At 47.1% G+C, this 19,757-nt stretch overlaps 1 protein-coding gene across 1 annotated transcript; it reads left to right on the top strand.

Annotated features, from left to right (window-relative positions):
* LOC108633333 (intercellular adhesion molecule 2-like) lies at positions 15,212 to 19,510 on the top strand. Its single transcript, XM_018064018.1, has 4 exons — positions 15,212 to 15,254; positions 16,360 to 16,626; positions 17,870 to 18,190; positions 18,853 to 19,510. The coding sequence occupies exons 1-4, from the start codon at positions 15,212 to 15,214 to the stop codon at positions 19,038 to 19,040; spliced, it is 819 nt and encodes a 272-aa protein (XP_017919507.1). The 3' UTR covers positions 19,041 to 19,510.

Below are 19,757 nucleotides of genomic sequence, written 5' to 3'. Positions count from 1 at the left end.
GGGATTCTGCAGGCAAGAATACTGGAGTGGGTTGCCATGCCCTTCTCCAGGGGATCTTCCTGACCCAGGGGTCAAACTCAGGTCTCCCACATTGCAAGAGGATTCTTTACCATCTGAGCCACCAGGGATGTTTATCTGCAGGCATTGCAGAGCTGGAAAGAGTGACCAATCACCAAGATGATTCTTGACCCAATCAAGATTCCAGAAGTTACCAGAAACTGGAAAGCTGAGCCCAGCAGAGATGATGACATTAATGACAGGGCCAGGGGTGGAGGGCAGGACCGTGAGGGGCTGGAAACTCACTGACGTTTGAAGACACAGGAGTTTGGCCTGGAGAGACGTGGGAGGAGCTGGTGGGGGCACAGACGTCTGTCACGTGATGAGGAATGAGGGTCTAAGCTGGAAGCGGGGGTGCAGGGTCCCCGACAGCAGATCCTGGCTCCGGGAGGGAGAAGGGCTGCTAACAGCTTGAACCGCCCAGCCGGGCCAGAGGAGGGTTGCCAGGGAGCCGGTGCGGTCTCGGGAGGAAACCAACAGAAGGGAAGGGCCTCACCCTGAGCAGACTAAGGGGAAGTCTCCTTTGGGTCAGAGGTTGGGCTCGGGTCCCTTCCGAATCAAGCCTGAGGGCCACGCCTTCCTGTGATGTTCCTAGAAAAGGGGTGTGACTGACACAGGAAGCAGGGTGGGGAGGCACCAGGAAGAAGGGCTCACGGGTTCACCGTGGGGTCGGGGTGGAGTGGCCGTTCATTCCCCAGGGCTCCCGAGTCACCTCTTCCCCAGACGCCATGGACTGACAGGCAGCTGGTACAGATAAGAGCCAAGAACCAAGAGCCACAGGACCGTTTCCCAAAGTCCACGCCTCAGAATATGAGTTCCAAGGGAGGTGAAACTCAGAAAAACAGGCTCAGTGTCCATATACGTTCAGGAAATGCTGAATCAAATAAAGATTCCCCCTTTACTGCCATGCCATTTGGAGGCCTTTCATATACTCACAGGAGATTCTCCCAGCGAGGATGTGCCCTTATCTCCAACTGTAGCCTTTCATTAACAGGAATAAAGAAGGAATGGTGTTTGTGGTGGTGGAGATGTTATCTTTTCATCAGATTTTGTTTCCCTCTTTCTGGAAACCCAGGAAGACAGCAGTCCCATCCTCTCTTAAAGTTCAGTTCAGTTCAGTCGCTCAGTCGTGTCCGACTCTTTGCAACCCCATGAATCGCAGCACGCCAGGCCTCCCTGTCCATTACCAACTCCCGGAGTTCACTCAGAGTCACGTCCATCGAGTCAGTGATGCCATCCAGCCATCTCATCCTCTGTCATCCCCTTCTCCTCCTGCCCCCAACCCCTCCCAGCATCAGAGTCTTTTCCAATGAGTCAACTCTTTGCATGAGGTGGCCAAAATACTGGAGTTTCAGCTTTAGCATCATTCCTTCCAAAGAAATCCCAGGGCTGATCTCCTTCAGAATGGACTGGTTGGATCTCCTCGCAGTCCAAGGGACTCTCAAGAGTCTTCTCCAGCACCACAGTTCAAAAGCATCAATTCTTTGGCGCTCAGCCTTCTTCACAGTTCAACTCCCACATCCATACATGACCACTGGAAAAACCATAGCCTTGACTAGACGGACCTTAGTCAGCAAAGTAATGTCTCTGCTTTTGAATACACTATCTAGGTTGGTCATAACTTTTCTTCCAAGGAGTAAGCGTCTTTTAATTTCATGGCTTCAGTCACCAACTGCAGTGATTTTGGAGCCCAAAAAATGAAGTCTGACACTGTTTCCATTGTTTCCCCATCTATTTCCCATGAAGTGATGGGACCAGACGCCATGATCTTCATTTTCTGAATGTTGAGCTTTAGGCCAACTTTTTCACTCTCCTCTTTCACTTTCATCAAGAGGCTTTTTAGTTCCTCTTCACTTTCTGCCATAGGGTGGTGTCATCTGCATATCTGAGGTTATTGATATTTCTCCCGGCAATCTTGATTCCAGCTTGTGTTTCTTCCAGTCCAGTGTTTCTCATGATGTACTCTGCATAGAAGTTAAATAAGCAGGGTGACAATATACAGTCTTGACGTACTCCTTTTCCTATTTGGAACCAGTCTGTTGTTCCATGTCCAGTTCTAACTGTTGCTTCCTGACCTGCATACAGATTTCTCAAGAGGCAGGTCAGGTGGTCTGGTATTCCCATCTCTTTCAGAATTTTCCATAGTTTCTTGTGATCCACACAGTCAAAGGCTTTGGGCATAGTCAATAAAGCAGAAATAGATGTTTTTCTGGAACTCTCTTGCTTTTTCCATGATCCAGTGGATGTTGGCAATTTGATCTCTGGTTCCTCTGCCTTTTCTAAAACCAGCTTGAACATCAGGAAGTTCACGGTTCATGTATTGCTGAAGCCTGGCTTGGAGAATTTTGAGCATTACTTTACTAGCATCTGAGATGAGTGCAGTTGTGCGGTAGTTTGAGCATTCTTTGGCATTGCCTTTCTTTGGAAAGACGGGCGGGTCATGGTGGAAAGGTCTGACAGAATGTGGTCCACTGGAGAAGGGAATGGCAAACCACTTCAGTATTCTTGCCTTGAGAACCCCATGAACAGTATGAAAAGGCACAATGATAGAATACTGAAAGAGGAACTCCCCAGGTCTGTAGGTGCCCAATATGCTACTGGAGATCAGTGGAGAAATAACTCCAGAAAGAATGAAGGGATGGAGCCAAAGCAAAAACAATACCCAGTTGTGGATGTGACTGGTGATAGAAGCAAGATCTGATGCTGTAAAGAGCAATATTGCATAGGAACCTGGAATGTCAGGTCCATGAATCAAGGCAAACTGGAAGTGGTCAAACAAGAGATGGCAAGGGTGAACGTCGACATTCTAGGAATCAGCGAACTGAAATGGACTGGAATGGGTGAATTTAACTCAGATGACCATTATATCTACTACTGTAGGCAGGAATCCCTCAGAGGAAATGGAGTAGCTATCATGGTCAACAAGAGTCCGAAATGCAGTACTTGGATGCAATCTCAAAAACGACCGGATGATCTCTGTTCATTTCCAAGGCAAACCATTCAATATCACAGTTATCCAAGCCTATGCCCCAACCAGTAACGCTGAAGAAGCTGAAATTGAACAGTTCTATGAAGACCTACAAGACCTTTTAGAACTAACACCCCAAAAAGATGTCCTTTTCATTATAGGGGACTGGAATGCAAAAGTAGGAAGTCAAGAAACACCTGGGGTAACAGGCAAATTTGGCCTTGGAATGCAGAATAAAGCAGGGCAAAACTAATAGAGTTTTGCCAAGAAAATGCACTGGTCATAGCAAACACCCTCTTACAACAACACAGGAGAAGACTCTACACATGGACATCACCAGATGGTCGACACCGAAATCAGATTGATTATATTCTTTGCAGCCAAAGGTGGAGAAGCTCTATACAGTCAACAAAAACAAGACTGGGAGCTGACTGTGGCTCAGATCATGAACTCCTTATTGCCAAACTCAGACTCAAATTGAAGAAAGTAGGGAAAACCGCCAGACCATTCAGGTATGACCTAAATCAAATCCCTTAAGATTAAACAGTGGAAGTGAGAAATAGATTTAAGGGACTAGATCTGATAGATAGAGTGCCTGATGAACTATGGAATGAGGTTTGTGACATTCTACAGGAGACAAGGATCAAGACCATCCCCATGGAAAAGAAATGCAAAAAAGCAAAATGGCTGTCTGGGGAAGACTTACAAATGGCTGTGAAAAGAAGAGAGGCAAAAAGCAAAGGAGAAAAGGAAAGATATAATAAGCATCTGAATGCAGAGTTCCAGAAAATAGCAAGAAGAAATAAGAAAGCCTTCTTCAGCGATCAGTGCAAAGAAATAGAGGGAAAGAACAGAATGAGAAAGACTAGCGATCTCTTCAAGAAAATTAGAGATAGCAAGGGAACATTTCATGCAAAGATGGGCTCGATAAAGGACAGAAATGGTAGGGACCTAACAGAAGCAGAAGATATTAAGAAGAGGCGGCAAGAATACACAGAAGAACTGTACAAAAAAGATCTTCACGACCCAGATAATCATGATGGTGTGATCTCTAATCTAGAGCCAGACATCCTGGAATGTGACGTCAAGTGGGCCTTAGAAAGCATCACTACGAACAAAGCTAGTGGAGGTGATGGAATTCCAGTTGAGCTGTTTCAAATCCTGAAAGATGATGCTGTGAAAGTGCTGCACTCAATATGCCAGCAAATTTGGAAAACTCAGCAGTGGCCACAGGACTGGAAAAGGTCAGTTTTCATTCCAATTCCAAAGAAAGGCAATGCCAAAGAATGCTCAAATTGCCCTCATCTCTTAAAGTTAGGTTAGGGCATGTCAGTGGCCCTTTATCCACTGACAAACAAACTGAGGCGGTTCTCTGCTGTTGTGACACATTTCTGATTGTGGCCGGGTGGCATCATTACAGCTACAAAGGTTGCATAGAAGTTGGAGAAAGGGCGGTCAGGGTCAAGCCCCAGAACTCACCTGACAAGGTCCCATCGCTGCCCCTGGACCCAGACTCTGTGACTGTCACCTCTGACCCTGGACACATACTCTAATAGTTAAAGAACCATAAACACCTGGTAGTATCTACTGACTTTTTAAAATTTTTCTAAAAATTTTAAGTATAGTGAATTTATATAATACGGTGTTAGTTTCAGGTGTACAGTACATTGAATTATATATATATATATTCACACACACATAAAGAATCCACCTGCAATGCAGGAGACCTGGGTTCATTTCAATTCCTGGGTTGGGAAGATCCCCTGGAGTAGGAAGTGGCACCCCACTCCAGTATTCTTGCCTGGAAAACCCCATGGACAGAGAAGCCTGGCAGGCTGCAGTTCATTGGCTTGCAGAATCGGACATGACTGAAGTGACTTAGCATGTACACACGTGTCTCATAAAACCTAGCCAATAGCTTAAATCTAGTTAACATTTATTGAACCTGCTCTTGGTGGTTCAAAGGGGAAGGCACAGGAAGCTTAGCAGAGAAGAGAAGGAAATAAACAGACCCAAAAAGCGATTTGCTCAGAAGTCACAAAATGGGTTGAGAAGGAGAGGGGGAGGGGAGGAGGGGAAAAGGTCAATGACACCGGCACCCTGATTCGTGTTTAAAACTCCAAAATCCCGTGGGCCCCTCGAAGCCTTGGATCCTGATGCCCCCACCCCAACATTCGACCAGCATTGTGAGAGGAAGGTTTCAAAAGAACTTCTATGAAGAAATCGAGGCACAAATGTACCAGGAGAGATCACTTCAAAGCCAGCAGAACTTCAGCAACTGTGGCCTCAACTGTCGGTCTCTTGCACGCATGCATGCATGCTCACGCGTGTCTGACTCTTTACAACCCCATGGACTGGAGCCCGCCAGGCTCCTCTGTCCAGGCGGTTCTCCAGCCAAGAATACTGGAGTGGGTTGCCATTCCCTCCTCTGGGGGTCTTCCTGCCCCGTGATGGAACCCCAGCCTCCTGCATCTCCTGCTTTGGCAGGTGGACTCTCTACCACTCGGCCACCAGGAAAGCCCTGTCTTGGTCCCAGACGCATACTCATTTGTGTCTTTCCTAAGCCAGGACTTTCAGTGGCAGGCGCTGAGGGGCAGGCCTGTGAGAGCAAAACCTCTGTGGGTGAGCCCAGCTGGCTGCCTAGCACCCAGCTCTGAAACTTTGTCTGTTGGTACAAAGCTACTCTGCCAGGGGAGGTTTTTTTTAATTGCTAGGTGAAGCGGCAGATGTGAAAAGATCTGAGAACACAATCATTCTCAGGTGTAAGTAGTTTCGAGTAGTGAAAGTGAAGTCACTCAGTCGTGTCTGACTCTTTGCGACCCGGGGACTATAGCCCACCAAGCTCCTCTGTCCATGGGATTCTCCAGGCAAACATACTGGAGTGGGGTGCCATTTCCTTCTCCAAGTTTTGAGTAGTAGGGCGTGTCAAATACACAGAAGACCCTACTCCCTGATGTTGACAAGCCTCCTGCAGGGCTTCTCTGGGCAGCTCATCCAGGATCTGTTTCATTCATCCAAGGCGCCAGAGGCACAGAAAACACAAATCAAAAGAAATAGTGGAGAGGGAATTCCCTGGTGGTCCAGTGGTTAATACTCAGCACTTCCATCGCCATGACCTGGGATTAATTCCTGGTTGGGAAACTCATATTTTGCAGGCCCCAAGGCATGGCCAAAATAAAAATAATTTAAAAAAAAAACCATGGAACTACCATAGGCCACAGCAATTCCACTTCTGGGCATTTGCCTCAAACAGTTGAAAGCAGGAACCTGGAGACTTGTCTGTACCCCCATGACCACAGAAGTGTTATTCACAAGAGCCACAGGAGGAATCGTCCCAAGTGTCCACTGACCAACGAGTAGATAAGCCTCATGGGGTGTATGCATCCAAGGGGATGCTACTCAGCCTTCAAAAGCAAGGAAATTCTAACTAATGTGCTATGGCATGAATGAGCCTTGAGGACATCAAGCTAGGTGAAATAAGCCAGTCGCAAAAGGACAAATGATGTCTGATTCCACTCACAGGAGGGCCCAGTCACAGGTCGTCGAACTCAGAAACCAAAAGGAGAACAGTGGTTGCCCAGGGCTGCGGGGAGGGGGATAGAAAGCCAGTGTTTCAAGGAGAGGGGCTGTGTTCACTTTGGGATGAGGATGAGGGATGCTGGTTCTAGCGAGGAATGGTGGTGGATGTTACACAAGATGTGAATGTGTTTAATGCCACAGAACCCTACACTAAAAGCGGTCAGAAGGGTCAGTTTTACAGAGTGTATATGTTGTTGTTGCTGTTGTTTAGTCACTGAGTCATGTCCAACTCTTTTGCAACCCAAGCTCCTCTGTCCATGGGATTTCCCAGGCAAGAATACTGGACTGGGGTGCCATTTCCTTCTCCAGGGGATCTTCCCGACTCGGGGATTGGCTCCCACATGGGCAGGTGGATTCTTCACCTATAAGCCACCTGGGAAGCCCCAGTATATATTTACTGGGGTTTAAAATGAGAGATAATAAACAGAAAGTCATAGTCGGATATCAGAGCTGGGACAGGAAGCACGTGACGTCTGAGAAGGGAATTCAGTCAAAAACCAGGCAACACTTGTTGAACCAGCAGCAGCCCAGGGAACAATGTCTGCTGGAAGTGGACCCCGGCCACCCTCTTTCCCCATCACGGCAGTACCCGTTAGCTGATACAGGTAAGGTGGTGCTCCCTGCTTCCCTCTTGGCAGAGTCGAAAGGGCTTGGGATAGATTGTCAATCAACACTTGAGTTCTTGTTCTTTTTCTCCCTGTCTCCCCATAAGCCCAGGGGCTGGAGTTGCTATAGAATTTCCTCCGGCTCCTTGGTCGTTGCATGAGGCGCTCACGTCAGCCATCTCTCTGAGTCCAGCAGCCTATTGCTTGGTGGTTATTTCCTGTTTTTGTCCTTTCTCTTCCTCTCCTGCTCTGTCAACCACACCACCCTCTTAGAAGCGTGGGCTGCCTTCCTGCCACGGCCCACATGAGTCTAGGTCATCTGGACTGAGCTCAGAGCTGATGCTTAGGGGACAAGTATAGTCCCCCCAGCCTCTTGGGGTCACACCCAAAGTTCCTGATGAATCCCATTCAATGAAGTCCTACCTGGTTAGAAGGGATTTTCCTATCCTGTGGCTCATACTTCCAAGAGCCTACTTTCTAGATAGGTAGGAATTTCTCTTTTCCCTTTGTATTCTTTTTGTAAAATGTAATATGTGACACATACTGAACACATCTATGTAACACACATGTGCATTGCACAGTGAGATAACCTAACGATCAGCCCAGAACCCAGCACTAAAGGATGAACTACCACCAAACCTTCCATCTACCTACTGTGCCACTCACCTCCCACCCAGACATAAACAACCTCCCTCCCAAAGTCTGTTGTTATTGTTCTCTTGATTCTTTTAATTTAGTGCTGTATCACATCCATTTATTTTCATTTTATGAAATAGTTGTAGAACCTATTCTGTGTGCCAGCTACTGTTTTGAATACTTTTCAATATTGTCATTTAATTCGTTTAATCCACACACCCTTCCCATAAGGAATGTGCTATGGTTAATCCCATTTTACAGAAGAGAAAACTGAGGCACACAGAGATAAAGTGACTTAGGGTCACACAGAAACCAGGTCTTCTGGTTCTTAGTACAAAAATTTCTCTAGGGCATATATCAAAGGGTGGAATTGTGGGTTATAGGATATAACACTATTCAGCATTAGAAGATAATGCCTCAGTATTTCTCACAGAACCAAAATACACTCTCACCAGCAACATACGAGTTCCTATTGACCCATGGCCTCTCCAACAGTTGGTCGTGTCGACTTTCTTAACTTCTGCCAATCCAGTAGATATAAAGTGGTTCCTCATTGTGGTTTTAACTTCCCCGGCTCTTACTGAGTTAAAGCATCTTTTCATTAGCTGAGACATTTTGTTTTCCTTGAAATGTTCATGATGTCTTTAATATACTCACAATTATCAGTTGTTTATTCTAGCAGTAGTGACCTTGAGGTCTTGCTCTGGAAATCTTTCCTTGCCCCAAGGACATAAACATACTCTCCTGTATTTTCTCACGAGCTCCCCCAGTGGCCCAGCAGTAAAGAATCTGCCCATGATGCAAGAGCCGCTGCAGGAGCCCAGGGTTTGAACCCCTGGATCAGAAAAGTCTCCTGAAGTAGGAAATGGCAACCCACTCCAGTATCCTTGCCTGGGAAATCGTATGGACAGAGGAGCCTGGTGGTCTACAGTCCATGGTGTCACAGAGTTGGACACGACTTAGCAACTAAACATATTTTCTTATAAAAGTTTTTAAAGTGTTCTTTTACATACGAATCTTTAAATTAGATAGAATTGATTTCTTCGTTCCATGTGAAGTAGAGACAAGTATAGTCCCCAGCCTGTCGGGGTCACACCCAAGTTTCCTGATGAATCCCATTCGATGAAGTCCTATCTGGTTAGAAGGGGGATTCCGTCAAAACCCACCTCTTTTCTCCGTATAGTTAACCACTTGATCTAGCATCATTCATTTATATCTCCTTCTTCCACCCCGTGATCTACAATGCCAGTTTTGCAGCGTTTCATGCAAGTCTATTTCTAGGCACTTTATGCTGTTCCATTGGTTAATCTGTCTACATCTATACCAATATCATATTTTATAGTAAGTCTTAATACTAGTAGCAAATTCCCTCATTTTATTTTTCTTTAGGAGTGTCTTGGTCCTTTTGTTCTTTCCATAATAAGTTTTAGAATCATCTTTTGTGTACCATGAAACCCTTATTAGGATCCATTGGAATTTCATTATTTCCATGGGAAGAGGATTGTCCTCATTATAGTATTGAATCTCTTAGTCATGAACATGGGCTGGTTCTACATTTATTTAAATTGTACTTAATGTTTTTCAATAGTGTTTTATAACTTTCTTACTATAGGTCTTTGTACATTTTGCTATCTTATTGCTTCTGTATATATATATATATACTTTCTATCTTTTTGCTACTATACATAGTATGCTTTTTAAATTACTTTTTTCCCCTGGATACTCCATGCAGCATGCAGAACTTCCCTGACCAAGGATCAAACCTGCGGCCGCTGCAGTAGAAGTGCAGAGTCTTAACCATTGGACCATCAGGAAAGTCCTAAATTACAGTTTTGTATATTACTGTTATACACAAAAGCAATTGCTTTTTGGATATTGGTCTCACAGCTAACTGTCTTGCAAAAATCTCTTATTTTGAATCATTCACCCAATCGATCATTCATTCGGATTTTCTACCTAGGCAACCATATCATATGAAAATACTGATGGTTTTACTCTTTTCCCACGCCTAGGCCTTTAATTACTTTTTCTTGTCTTGTCTAGGACCTGTGGGAAAATGTTACATAGAAGCAGAGATAGTTGTCATCATTGTATGGTTCTGGATTTTAAAGGAAATGTCCTAAAATTTCCTCATCAAAGAAAATAATACATATGTAAAATAAATAATAGTACATATGAAAACTTTCTCTAATTTTCCTTTATCACATTAAGGACATTTCCATCTAGCTTGCTGAGAGCTTTTGTCATGAAAGAATGTTGAATGTCATCATTTTTTTTTTCCTAGATCTATTAAGATGATCATATGTATTTTTCTTCTTAAAACCATAATGTAAGGTTTTAGTCTGGGCTCCTTCAAAAGTAGAGCTTGCAACAAGGACTACAGTTCAGGTAGATTATTTCAGGTAGATTATTTAATTATTGAAGCCAGGAGGCAGGAAATAAGGAACAGGAAGACTGGGGCAGGGAAGGAGTGAAAGCCAATAGAGGACGCATAACTGATGTTGCAGGTGTAAGCAAAGCAAGCTCAAGTCTGTCGGGACCTCTGATAGGTCTACAGGATGCTGGCCAGCATCGCCTCTCCAAAAGGACGAGGCTGGAGCTGTATCTGCCAGTTCTTGGCCTCTTGTTGGTTGAGGGTTTCACGTTAGGGAACTTGACACTCCTAGGCTTCTGGGAAACGCTAGCAGGTAGCTAAGTGACTCCTAAAGCCTTGAAGAAGATTGAGAAAAAAAAGCAAAAAGAAACATGGTGTAAAACTGAGGTCGGACCTTGGAGCATAAGATGAATCTAAGGTTACAGGGAGTTATCCACTGTAAATGCAGCTGATTTTAGAGAAGGGCATAAGCAATGTGACATAGAGCACCACAATTTACTATCACCAACAATAATAAATGACATTCATAGCTTTCTCTTCTATCACTCGACCAACTTTTCATAGCTAAGCCTAACTTGGATATGATGTCTAATATTTTCAATACATTGCTAGGTATTTTTCTTATTTTTCATGTATATTCATGAGTGAATATAAAATATAATATAAACAAAATGTATAATATAAATATAATATATAAAATATATTCATAATATAAATTAAAATATAATATAAAATATAATATAAAGTATAATTTAATTAAAATTTTTCTGTTTCATCTAATTTGTCTCATTTTGGTATTAAGGTTACACTGGCCTCATAGAAAGAGAGCATGTCCTACTATTTTCATTCTCAGAAAGGGCTTTTGTAAAATTAGAATTATCCCTACTTAAACCTCTGTAACACTGTCTAGATTTGATGTTTTCTTTGTGGGAAGATTTCAAATTATGGATGTAATTTTTTTAATAGCTGTAGAACTATTCAGGCTTTTCTTTCTTCAATCAAGTTAGGTAAGTTCTACTTTTTCTAAGATTTGGTCTACTTGGTTTCATATTTCTTGGCATAAATGATTTATAGTCTTTTAATTTTTAACTTCATTGAAGTGTAATTGATTTACAACATTGTATTAATTAAATGTTCGATTATGGTAAAATACGCATAACAAATTTCACCACTTAACCATTTTTAAATGTCTATTTGGTTGTCTTACATTCACATTGTTTCACAGTGGATCTTAAACCTTTTTTAGTTTGTGGAACTGAAACTCTACACCCATTAAACAAACAGCTCAGCATTCCCTCCTGCCCCCAGGCCCTGGCATCCACTGTTCTACTTTCTGTTTCTATGAATCTGTATGGTCTTCCTCCTGAATTACTAGATATATTATTTTAAGTTTCTGGACTGGCCTATAATGTACAATATCATGTAGGCTTCAGATATTCTACACAGTGGTTTGGTATTTGCATACATTTTGAAGTTATCACCACAATAAGTCTAGTATCCACCTCTCTCCATACAGAGTTATCAAAATATTTGACCATATTCCTTACGCTGTTTTACATACCCGTGGCTTATTTTTTAATTGGTGCTTTGTACCTCTTAATCCCGTTCATCTAGTTTGGAGCCCCTTAGTCTCCAGCAACCACCCATTCGTTCTCTGTACTTAGGAGCCTGGTTTTGGTTTTGTTTGTTTTGTTTTTCAGAATCCACATACAAGTGAGATCATATTTGGTAACTGTCTTTGTCTGATTCACTGCGCTTAGCATAACAGCCTCTAGGTCCATCTGTGTTGTTGAAAATGGCAAGACTTCATTATTTATGGCTGAATAATATTCTGCACATCTTTATCACTCAATTTGCTTCCACATGTTGGCTATTGGAAATGATTCCACAGCGAACATTTATGTGCATATATGTCTTCGAATTAGTGCTTTTGTTTTCTTCAGAAGAATACCCAGAAGTAAAATTGCTGGATCATATGGCAGTTCTATTTTTAATTTTCTGAGGCACCTCCATACTTTTTTCCACAGCAGTTGTACCAATTTACAATCCCACCAACAGTACAAAAGCGTTTCCTTTTCTCCGCACCCTTGCCAATGCTTTTTGTTTGTTCTCTTTTTGATGATAACCATTCTGACAGTGGTGGGTGATATCTCAATGTGGTTTTGATTTGCCATTTCCCTGATGGTTAATGATGTTGATCATTTTTCACATTTGCTTCATTATTCATAATAGAGAGATGTTGTATTAAAATTTCTTGCTATGATGATGGTTTTATCTCTTTGTTTTTCCTTCAAACTAAGCGCTTACAAGTTTAGAACTCGTATAATTTCCAGATGAACTGATCCTTTAATCTAGGTACTCCCTCTGTCCCTAATAAATATTTTTGTCTTAAAATTCCCTTTTGCTTGATATGAACAGACCTTTCCTGGTTTTATTTTGGTTAGCTTTTGCCTGGCGTATCTTTTATCATTCTTCGACTTTCAACCATTTCACACTGTTATTCATTCGACGTGCCTCATAAACAATGTAGATCTAAGTTTTCTGTTTAAATATTTTTAAAATGTAATCTGAGATGAGAATTTAGGAATGATTGAACAAATGACTCCCTATAAACCCGGCTAAAAACTCAGTTTAAAAGCCTGCATTTTCTTTTTTTTTGGCCATGCAATGCACATATGAAATGTTAATTCCTAGGAGATCAAGGACTAGGGCTCCAAGGCTCACCCTCTGCGTGGAAGCCAAGAGTCTTAACGACTGGATACCAGGGAAACCCAAAAAGGAAAATCCTAAAAGCCTGCATGTTCAACAACAATCCATAGTTGGCAAGAATCCTAACCAAGAAGATTGTCTTTCAAGGTGGTGTGTTTGAGCTATTTTTTTGTTCTTGTTCAGTCTCTAAGTTGTGTTGACTCTTTTTAGACCCATGGACTATAACATACCGGGCTCCTCTGTCCTCCACTGTCTCCATTTAAAAAAAAAGCAGTTTTAGGTTTACAGCAAAACTTAGGGGAAGAGGAGGCTTGCCACATACCTCCTGTCCCCACACATGCACAGCCTCTCCTGTTACCAGCATCCCCCAGCAGAGGGTCCATTCCTTATGACTGATGAACCTGCACTGACACGTCGTTATCACCCAAAGACCACCGTCGACTCTACGGTTCAGTCTTGGTGTCTACATTCTGTGGGTTTGGGCAAGTGTGTACTGACACGTATGCACCATTGTCGTAGCAAACAGAGCAGCTTCTCCGTCCTAAAGTCCTCTCTGCTCTTTCAGTCCGTGTCTCCCTCCCTTTAATCCCTGGCAACCACCAATTCTCCAACCAAACGCTCCTCATTCCTAAATTCTCACCGCAGTTCCATCACCTAATATCGTTGTGATTTAGGCAAGTTATTAACTTACCTGAGCCCTGAACTTCCTCAGATGCGCAATCAACATTGGTAGATTTGGTGTGATGATGAGACAATGTATTAAAACATTGACTTAGTCCCTAACAGAGAGTTGAGTTCAGTTCAGTTCAGTTGCTCAGTCGTGTCCGACTCCTTGCGACCCCATGAATCGCAGCACGACGGGCCTCCCTGTCTATCACCAATTCCCGGAGTTCACTCAGACTCACGTCCATCGAGTCTGTGATGCCATCCAGCCATCTCACCCTGGGTTGTCCCCTTCTCCTCCTGCCCCCAATCCCTCCCAGCATCAGAGTCTTTTCCAATGAGTCAATTCTTCACACGAGGTGGCCAAAGTACTGAAGTTTCAGCTTTAGCATCATTCCTTCCAAAGAAATCCCAGGGTTGATCTCCTTCAGAATGGACTGGTTGGATCTCCTTGCAGCCCAAGGGACTCTCAAGAGTCTTCTCCAACACCACAGTTCAAAAGCATCAGTTCTTCAGCACTCAGCCTTCTTCACAGTCCAACTCTCACATCCATACATGACCACAGAAAAACCATAGCCTTGACTAGATGGACCTTAGTCGGCAAAGTAATGTCTCTGCTTTTGAATATGCTATCTAGGTTGGTCATAACTTAACAGAGAGTAGGTATAAGGAAATGCTAGTTTTCTTTTCCTTTCTCCTTGTCTTAGTTGACGTGAAATCACGTTTAGCTAAGAAAAGAGACAGGAAAGTGCCTGGGGACCCTGTATATCACCAGAAATCTAAGAGGGAGGGGGCCAGAGGAAGGAGGAGAATGTCCAGCTATCACCTCCCAAACCCTCTTTTCAACTTGGAAAGTCCCTTCTAGGTTGACCCCAATAATGAGTCCTGTGGGATTCGGGGCTCCCCAGATTTGGGGCTTGTAGCGGTGACTGTCCTGCGTCCACACACGCATGAGTCCCGGGTGCTCGCCCCACCCCTGATGGCAGCATGCCAGGAGAACTAGGCTATGTCCTGGCTTCCTCTGCCCAGTTTCTTATAGACCTGTGGCCCTGGGAGCTGGCCTTCCACGTGGCCTGCCCAAGACCACTCAGATAATGAGAGGAAATACGGTCATCAGCTTACAGAAGGCTGGGGGTTCCGGACTGCAGACACAAGTCCTCCCCTGCCGCCTGCCTGACCGGAGCCCTTCACCTCTCTGCAGGCAGTCCTCAGCTGTTCCCTGTGAGCCTGTGGACGCCACCGGAGATATCCCCTTTTGGTGGCTGTGGAACGCTCGCAGCCTTTCTCACCCTGCTCTGCTGCAGGGTGAGCCTGGGGGTCCAGACTGGGTGCCTGCCAGCCAGAGGGTAGGTCACCTGTACCCCTGGTATCATGCGGAGAAGTGGGTCCTGGTCCTGAAGTCGCTGAGGCTTTGAGCACAGCGGCCACCTGCTACGGGTGTGGGGTGCTGTGTGAGCCTGGCTTCCCCATGACCGCATGACCCCGGGGCAGCAGGTTGGGGTCTTGGCCTCCACACACTGGGTTGAACGGGCCCCATAGCTTCAGGGTGTGTGGATGTGGCAGGTCGTGGAGACTGATGAGGAAATGAAGGGAGGCTGAGGCTCAAGGGAAGGTGAGGGCATGTCCCAGCTGGTCTTCAGAGGTGACCCAGTGGACAGCAGAGGTCAGTGGAAAGTGAAAACGAAGCCCCTTCCGGGGAGTCCAGGGGACGGTGAAGGAGAATGCCTCCATGCGCTCAGTGCTCTGTTTTGGAAATCCTGCCAGGTGCTTTCATGGCAACCATGCAGGAAAGGGATTACTAACCCATTTGACAGATGGACAAACTGAGGCTCAGAAAGAGAAAGCACTTTGCCCAAGGCCACAGAGCTGGCAAACTCGGGATTCAAATGCAGCTCTCTCTCTCCCTGCAGAGCCTCCCTCTAGCCCCAGCTGACAGCTGGGGGGTGGCGGGGGGGAGTGCGGGTGTGGCAGGGACACAGGGCACAGCCCTGGACCAGCTGGCCGAGACCACTTCAGATTCCTCACCTTCTTCCTCCCTGGGCTCCGGCCACCCTGGCCTCCTCTCTGCCCAGGGTCAGTGCTGGTGGTTTTCTGCCCTCAGCAGACACCTGCCAGCCAAGCTCCCCCAATCTCCTTCATCTTTAGCTCAAATGTCACCGTTTCCATGAAACCTGTGCTGAGCACAGTATTAACATGGCAGCTGCACCCCACTCCCTATTTCCTTTCCCAGGTACTTCCCATCAATGGACAGACAGGTTAGTTTGCTTGTTGGTTACTCTGTGTCCCTCGCAGCAGTGTGAGCTCCACAGGGGAAGTCTTGGTCTTCTACCATTTCTGAGGGCTCCACAGAGCCTAGAACGGTGCCTGCCACGCAGCCAGTGTTCTATAAGGATTTGCATAAGAGAGGGAAGGAGTGGGGAGGAGCCGAACTCATGGACACGGGGCCTGAGAGGACACGATCCACCTCCAGTTCAGGGAGGCCTTCACAGAGGAGGGGTCATTTGGGCTGGGGGGCGAGTTTGAATATAATCATCTTGGGGATAGGAGATGTGCACGACAAAGTCTCACCTGGAGGTGAGAAGCTGGAAGAAGAGCAGGCAGGGGCAGGGAGACAGCTAGGGGGCAGCCCCGTTGGTCTAGACCACAGGCAATAATGTCTGCACAAGAAGAGAGGAGCAGAAGTGCCCTAATCAGAGTGCCCATCACAGGCAGCTCTTCCAGGCATGGCGGCGGAGCTGTCTGCTGAGCAGTGTTTTCTGGTCTTCCAGGGTCTGGTGAGGAGGAGTTCGAGGTACCCAAAGAGCCAAAGCACCGGATGGTGGGGTCTGGAGAGTTTCAGGTGATTAATTGTACTGCCAGTTGTACGGACCCCGAGAAACTTGTTCTGGAGACAGCCCTACACAACACTCTCCTGGAGGGCCAGGCTCAGTGGAAGTTGTTCAAGGTCGTCAACATCTCCGAGAACGTGGAGCTCATGTGCAGTTTCACCTGCGGTGGCAGGCAGGAGACGAAAGTTTTCATCGTCACCGTGTTCTGTGAGTGTCGCCCATGGGCCCTGCTCCCCGAGGCCGGAGCCTGGGTCTGCAAACCCACACAGAGCAGCTCTGCCACTGCTCCTGGGCACTGTCCTATGGTCCCCACCTCCCCGGGCTCCTGGATCCAGGCCACGGGCTCAGAATCTGCTCACACACTCCCCTGGCCTCCTCAAACCCTGCCAGCAACCAGGATTTTGAGATTTACTCAGAGGCAGACAATCCAAGCAAGGTTTAGACAAATCTAAAAGTCATTTCCACAGTCCCCTCCCAGCTGGGGAGCACCCCCATCACCAGAACACCCCAGATCCCATGACAAGCAACAGGGACCCCATCAGGAGGGCTGGCACAACCACCACTAACCCATTCACCTCCTGGAGAGAAGGTTGAGGTTTTATATCCCCCTGAGGGCCCTTTGCAAATGTGTGACCATCACACACACACACACCTGCCCACTGGCCACAGAGACCATGGAGAGACCAGGGTTCTCCCAGAAGCTCGGCACCCAGGGTATCACTCAGAACAGTCATCAGTGGATCAAATGAGTATAAAGATGTCCAAAATCTACATATTACCCTGGGGTAATGGGGGCTAGGTATTCTAGTTCAAAAATGAATGCAGACAGATGTCCTGGTGGTCCAGTGGCTGAGACTCAGCACTCCCAATGCAGGGGACCTGGGTTTGATCCCATGGTCAGGGAACTAAGACCTGGCACAACCAAAGAAATCAATCTTGAGTTAAAAAAAAAAAAAAAAACAGGAACTCAGGGAACTGTGGAGTTTAATAGTAAGGGATAGTGGTAGTTTTAAACCTGATCCTGAAAACCAAGGGAGGTCTGACTCTTGCCCCCACCTCTGAAGAATCTCACAATTCATGGCCCCGTTCCAGTGAGTACTCCCTTCTAAGTTTCTCTCAAAAAAACTATCCAACTGTTTAATTTTTGAAATTTCTATTGAATTTATGGAGAGGAAAGAGATACAGCTAAAACTTTAATCTTTCTAGTTGACTGAACTGATTCTGAACCTTTTCTTTGTAGACACCAGGGCACCTCCTTTCTTGTCCATTCCAGAAGTCATCAGGTCCCTGAAACTACCACCCAGACATCCTTCACCCTGAACTGCTTCCTCCTTCCCGCACCAGCCCACTTCCTGAGAACACCGTGGTCCCAGGGGATGGTCTGGGCCGGGCGGGGCCTGCCGGAGCAGCATCCCCATCCTGAGCAGACCTCCCTTCCGCTTTCCTGCAGACCCTCCAAAGCAAGTGCTCCTGACACTGTGGCCCACCTCAGTGGCCATAGGGACACTGTTCACCATCGAGTGCAGGGTCCCCACCGTGGAGCCCCTCGAAGGCCTCACTGTCACCCTGCTCCGTGGTACTGAGATCTTGTACAATCACACCTTTGTGGGGACAGCACCTTCCCCCCAAGATGCCTTGGTCAGCCATAACATCACAGCTCACAGCAAAGACGGCCACCATAACTTCTCATGCGAGGCCCAAATGGACCTGCGCTCTCGCGGCGGTGGCCTCGTCCACAGAGTCTTAGATCCCCAGAGGCTTGAAGTCAAAGGTGAGGGGGAGCCCACAGATCGGGGTGGGGGGACATTCACTCTCAGCCCTCAGGGGAAGAAAACGCCTTTGCCCCGCTCTCTGCCAGCCTAGGGGAGGCACTCGGGGAAACGACATTTGGTCCCTGCGGTTCCCTGGAGCTCCTGGCGAGTTCCTGGCTTGGACCCTGACTAGTTGCTTGGTCATGAGTGAGCTGGGTGACCTTAACCAAGTCAAGCTCCTCTCTCTGGCCTTGACCCCTCTCTCCAGTGATAAATTTGACCTGACTGACCCCGAAGGTCCCCTGGAGTCCCGCTTCTGTGACCCTAGATGGTCAAGATCCTCTTTGTCTTCAGAGAGTTTGGCCAAAGCTCCCTCATCTCTGCCCAGGGAGGGGTTTGGTCTGGACCTCGCCACAGAGCAGACCATGAGGTTTGGCAGCACATGGCAAGGGCACCCTCTGAGTCCATCTGCCCTCATGGTCTCACAGAGGCCGGCTGGTGGCCCGGACCCCGGTCCTCCTTCCCTCCAGTGATAACACCGTTTGCCACTCATCTCTGCAATGCAGAGTGTCAGCAGGCTGCCCAGGGGTGGGTGGCTGGGTGACGGGTAGACAGCTGGCCCTCTGGAGCCTGGCACCTGGGACCAGAGGACTTCTGTGACCTCTAGCCCTTCCCTCCCCAGAGCCCGAGCCCAACAACCAGATGGTGATCATCATCGCGGTCGTGATAGTGCTGCTGCTCGTGTTTGTGACATTCGTCTTCCTGTGCTTTGTCTTCAGCCAGAAGTGGCACCGGGGGCGGACAGGTCATTACCCTGTGCATAACCGTTGGAGGAGGTGGATAGGAAGCCACTGGGCACAGCCCCCGTGAGCGGCGCGGACAGTGTCATGGCGGCCACTGAACTCAGTGTGGCTTCTTAGGCTGGTCCAGGCCTGGGGAGGGACCATGTGAAGCAGCCTCAATACAAACACGTGGACTAACCCTGTGCCTTCATGTCTCCTCCTGGGAATGGCCAGGAAGGGGAGCCACCAGGCCTGGCTGAACTTCTGTCTCCAAATGTCTCCTCAGCCTCCCTCCCCCCTCTCCTTCAGAGGCCTTCCTGAGCCCCAGCAAACCCAGACCCTGGTGTGCCCCCAGGCCTAGCCGCCCGGGCACCAGACTCCCAGCCTGAAAGGACCCTGAGTGACTCCTTCCTCCTGAGGGAGGGTGGGGAGACCCGCCCTGGCCCAAAGGGGCAGAGAGACACTCTGTTCCCACGTGGCCCTCCAGGACATGGCTCTGACTGCTCTCTTCTGCCAACAGAGCCAGCATCCAGGGGTGAGTGTGGGGGCCCAATGGCTTGGCTCTGGGAACCTCCCCGCCAGGCCTCCCCTGCCACTCAGGGCCTTCCGAGAGCCATGGAAACGAAAGCCGTCCTCACCTCCTACCTCCAGCTCTGTTACTGGGCCAAATGGGGACCCCGCAGCCCTGGTCATCCAGAAAGAGGGGAAGGGGAGGAGGGCGAGGGAGGGCTCCTTCTCCCAGGCCTCTGCCAGCCGGGAAGGAATCAATGGGACAGGATTGGCCGTTCATGTGGCTTCTGGGGCC

Source organism: Capra hircus, chromosome 19 (genome assembly GCF_001704415.2).
Source record: "Capra hircus breed San Clemente chromosome 19, ASM170441v1, whole genome shotgun sequence".
In the NCBI taxonomy this organism is placed as follows: domain Eukaryota; kingdom Metazoa; phylum Chordata; class Mammalia; order Artiodactyla; family Bovidae; genus Capra; species Capra hircus.
This window is presented reverse-complemented; position numbering and strand designations above follow the sequence as displayed.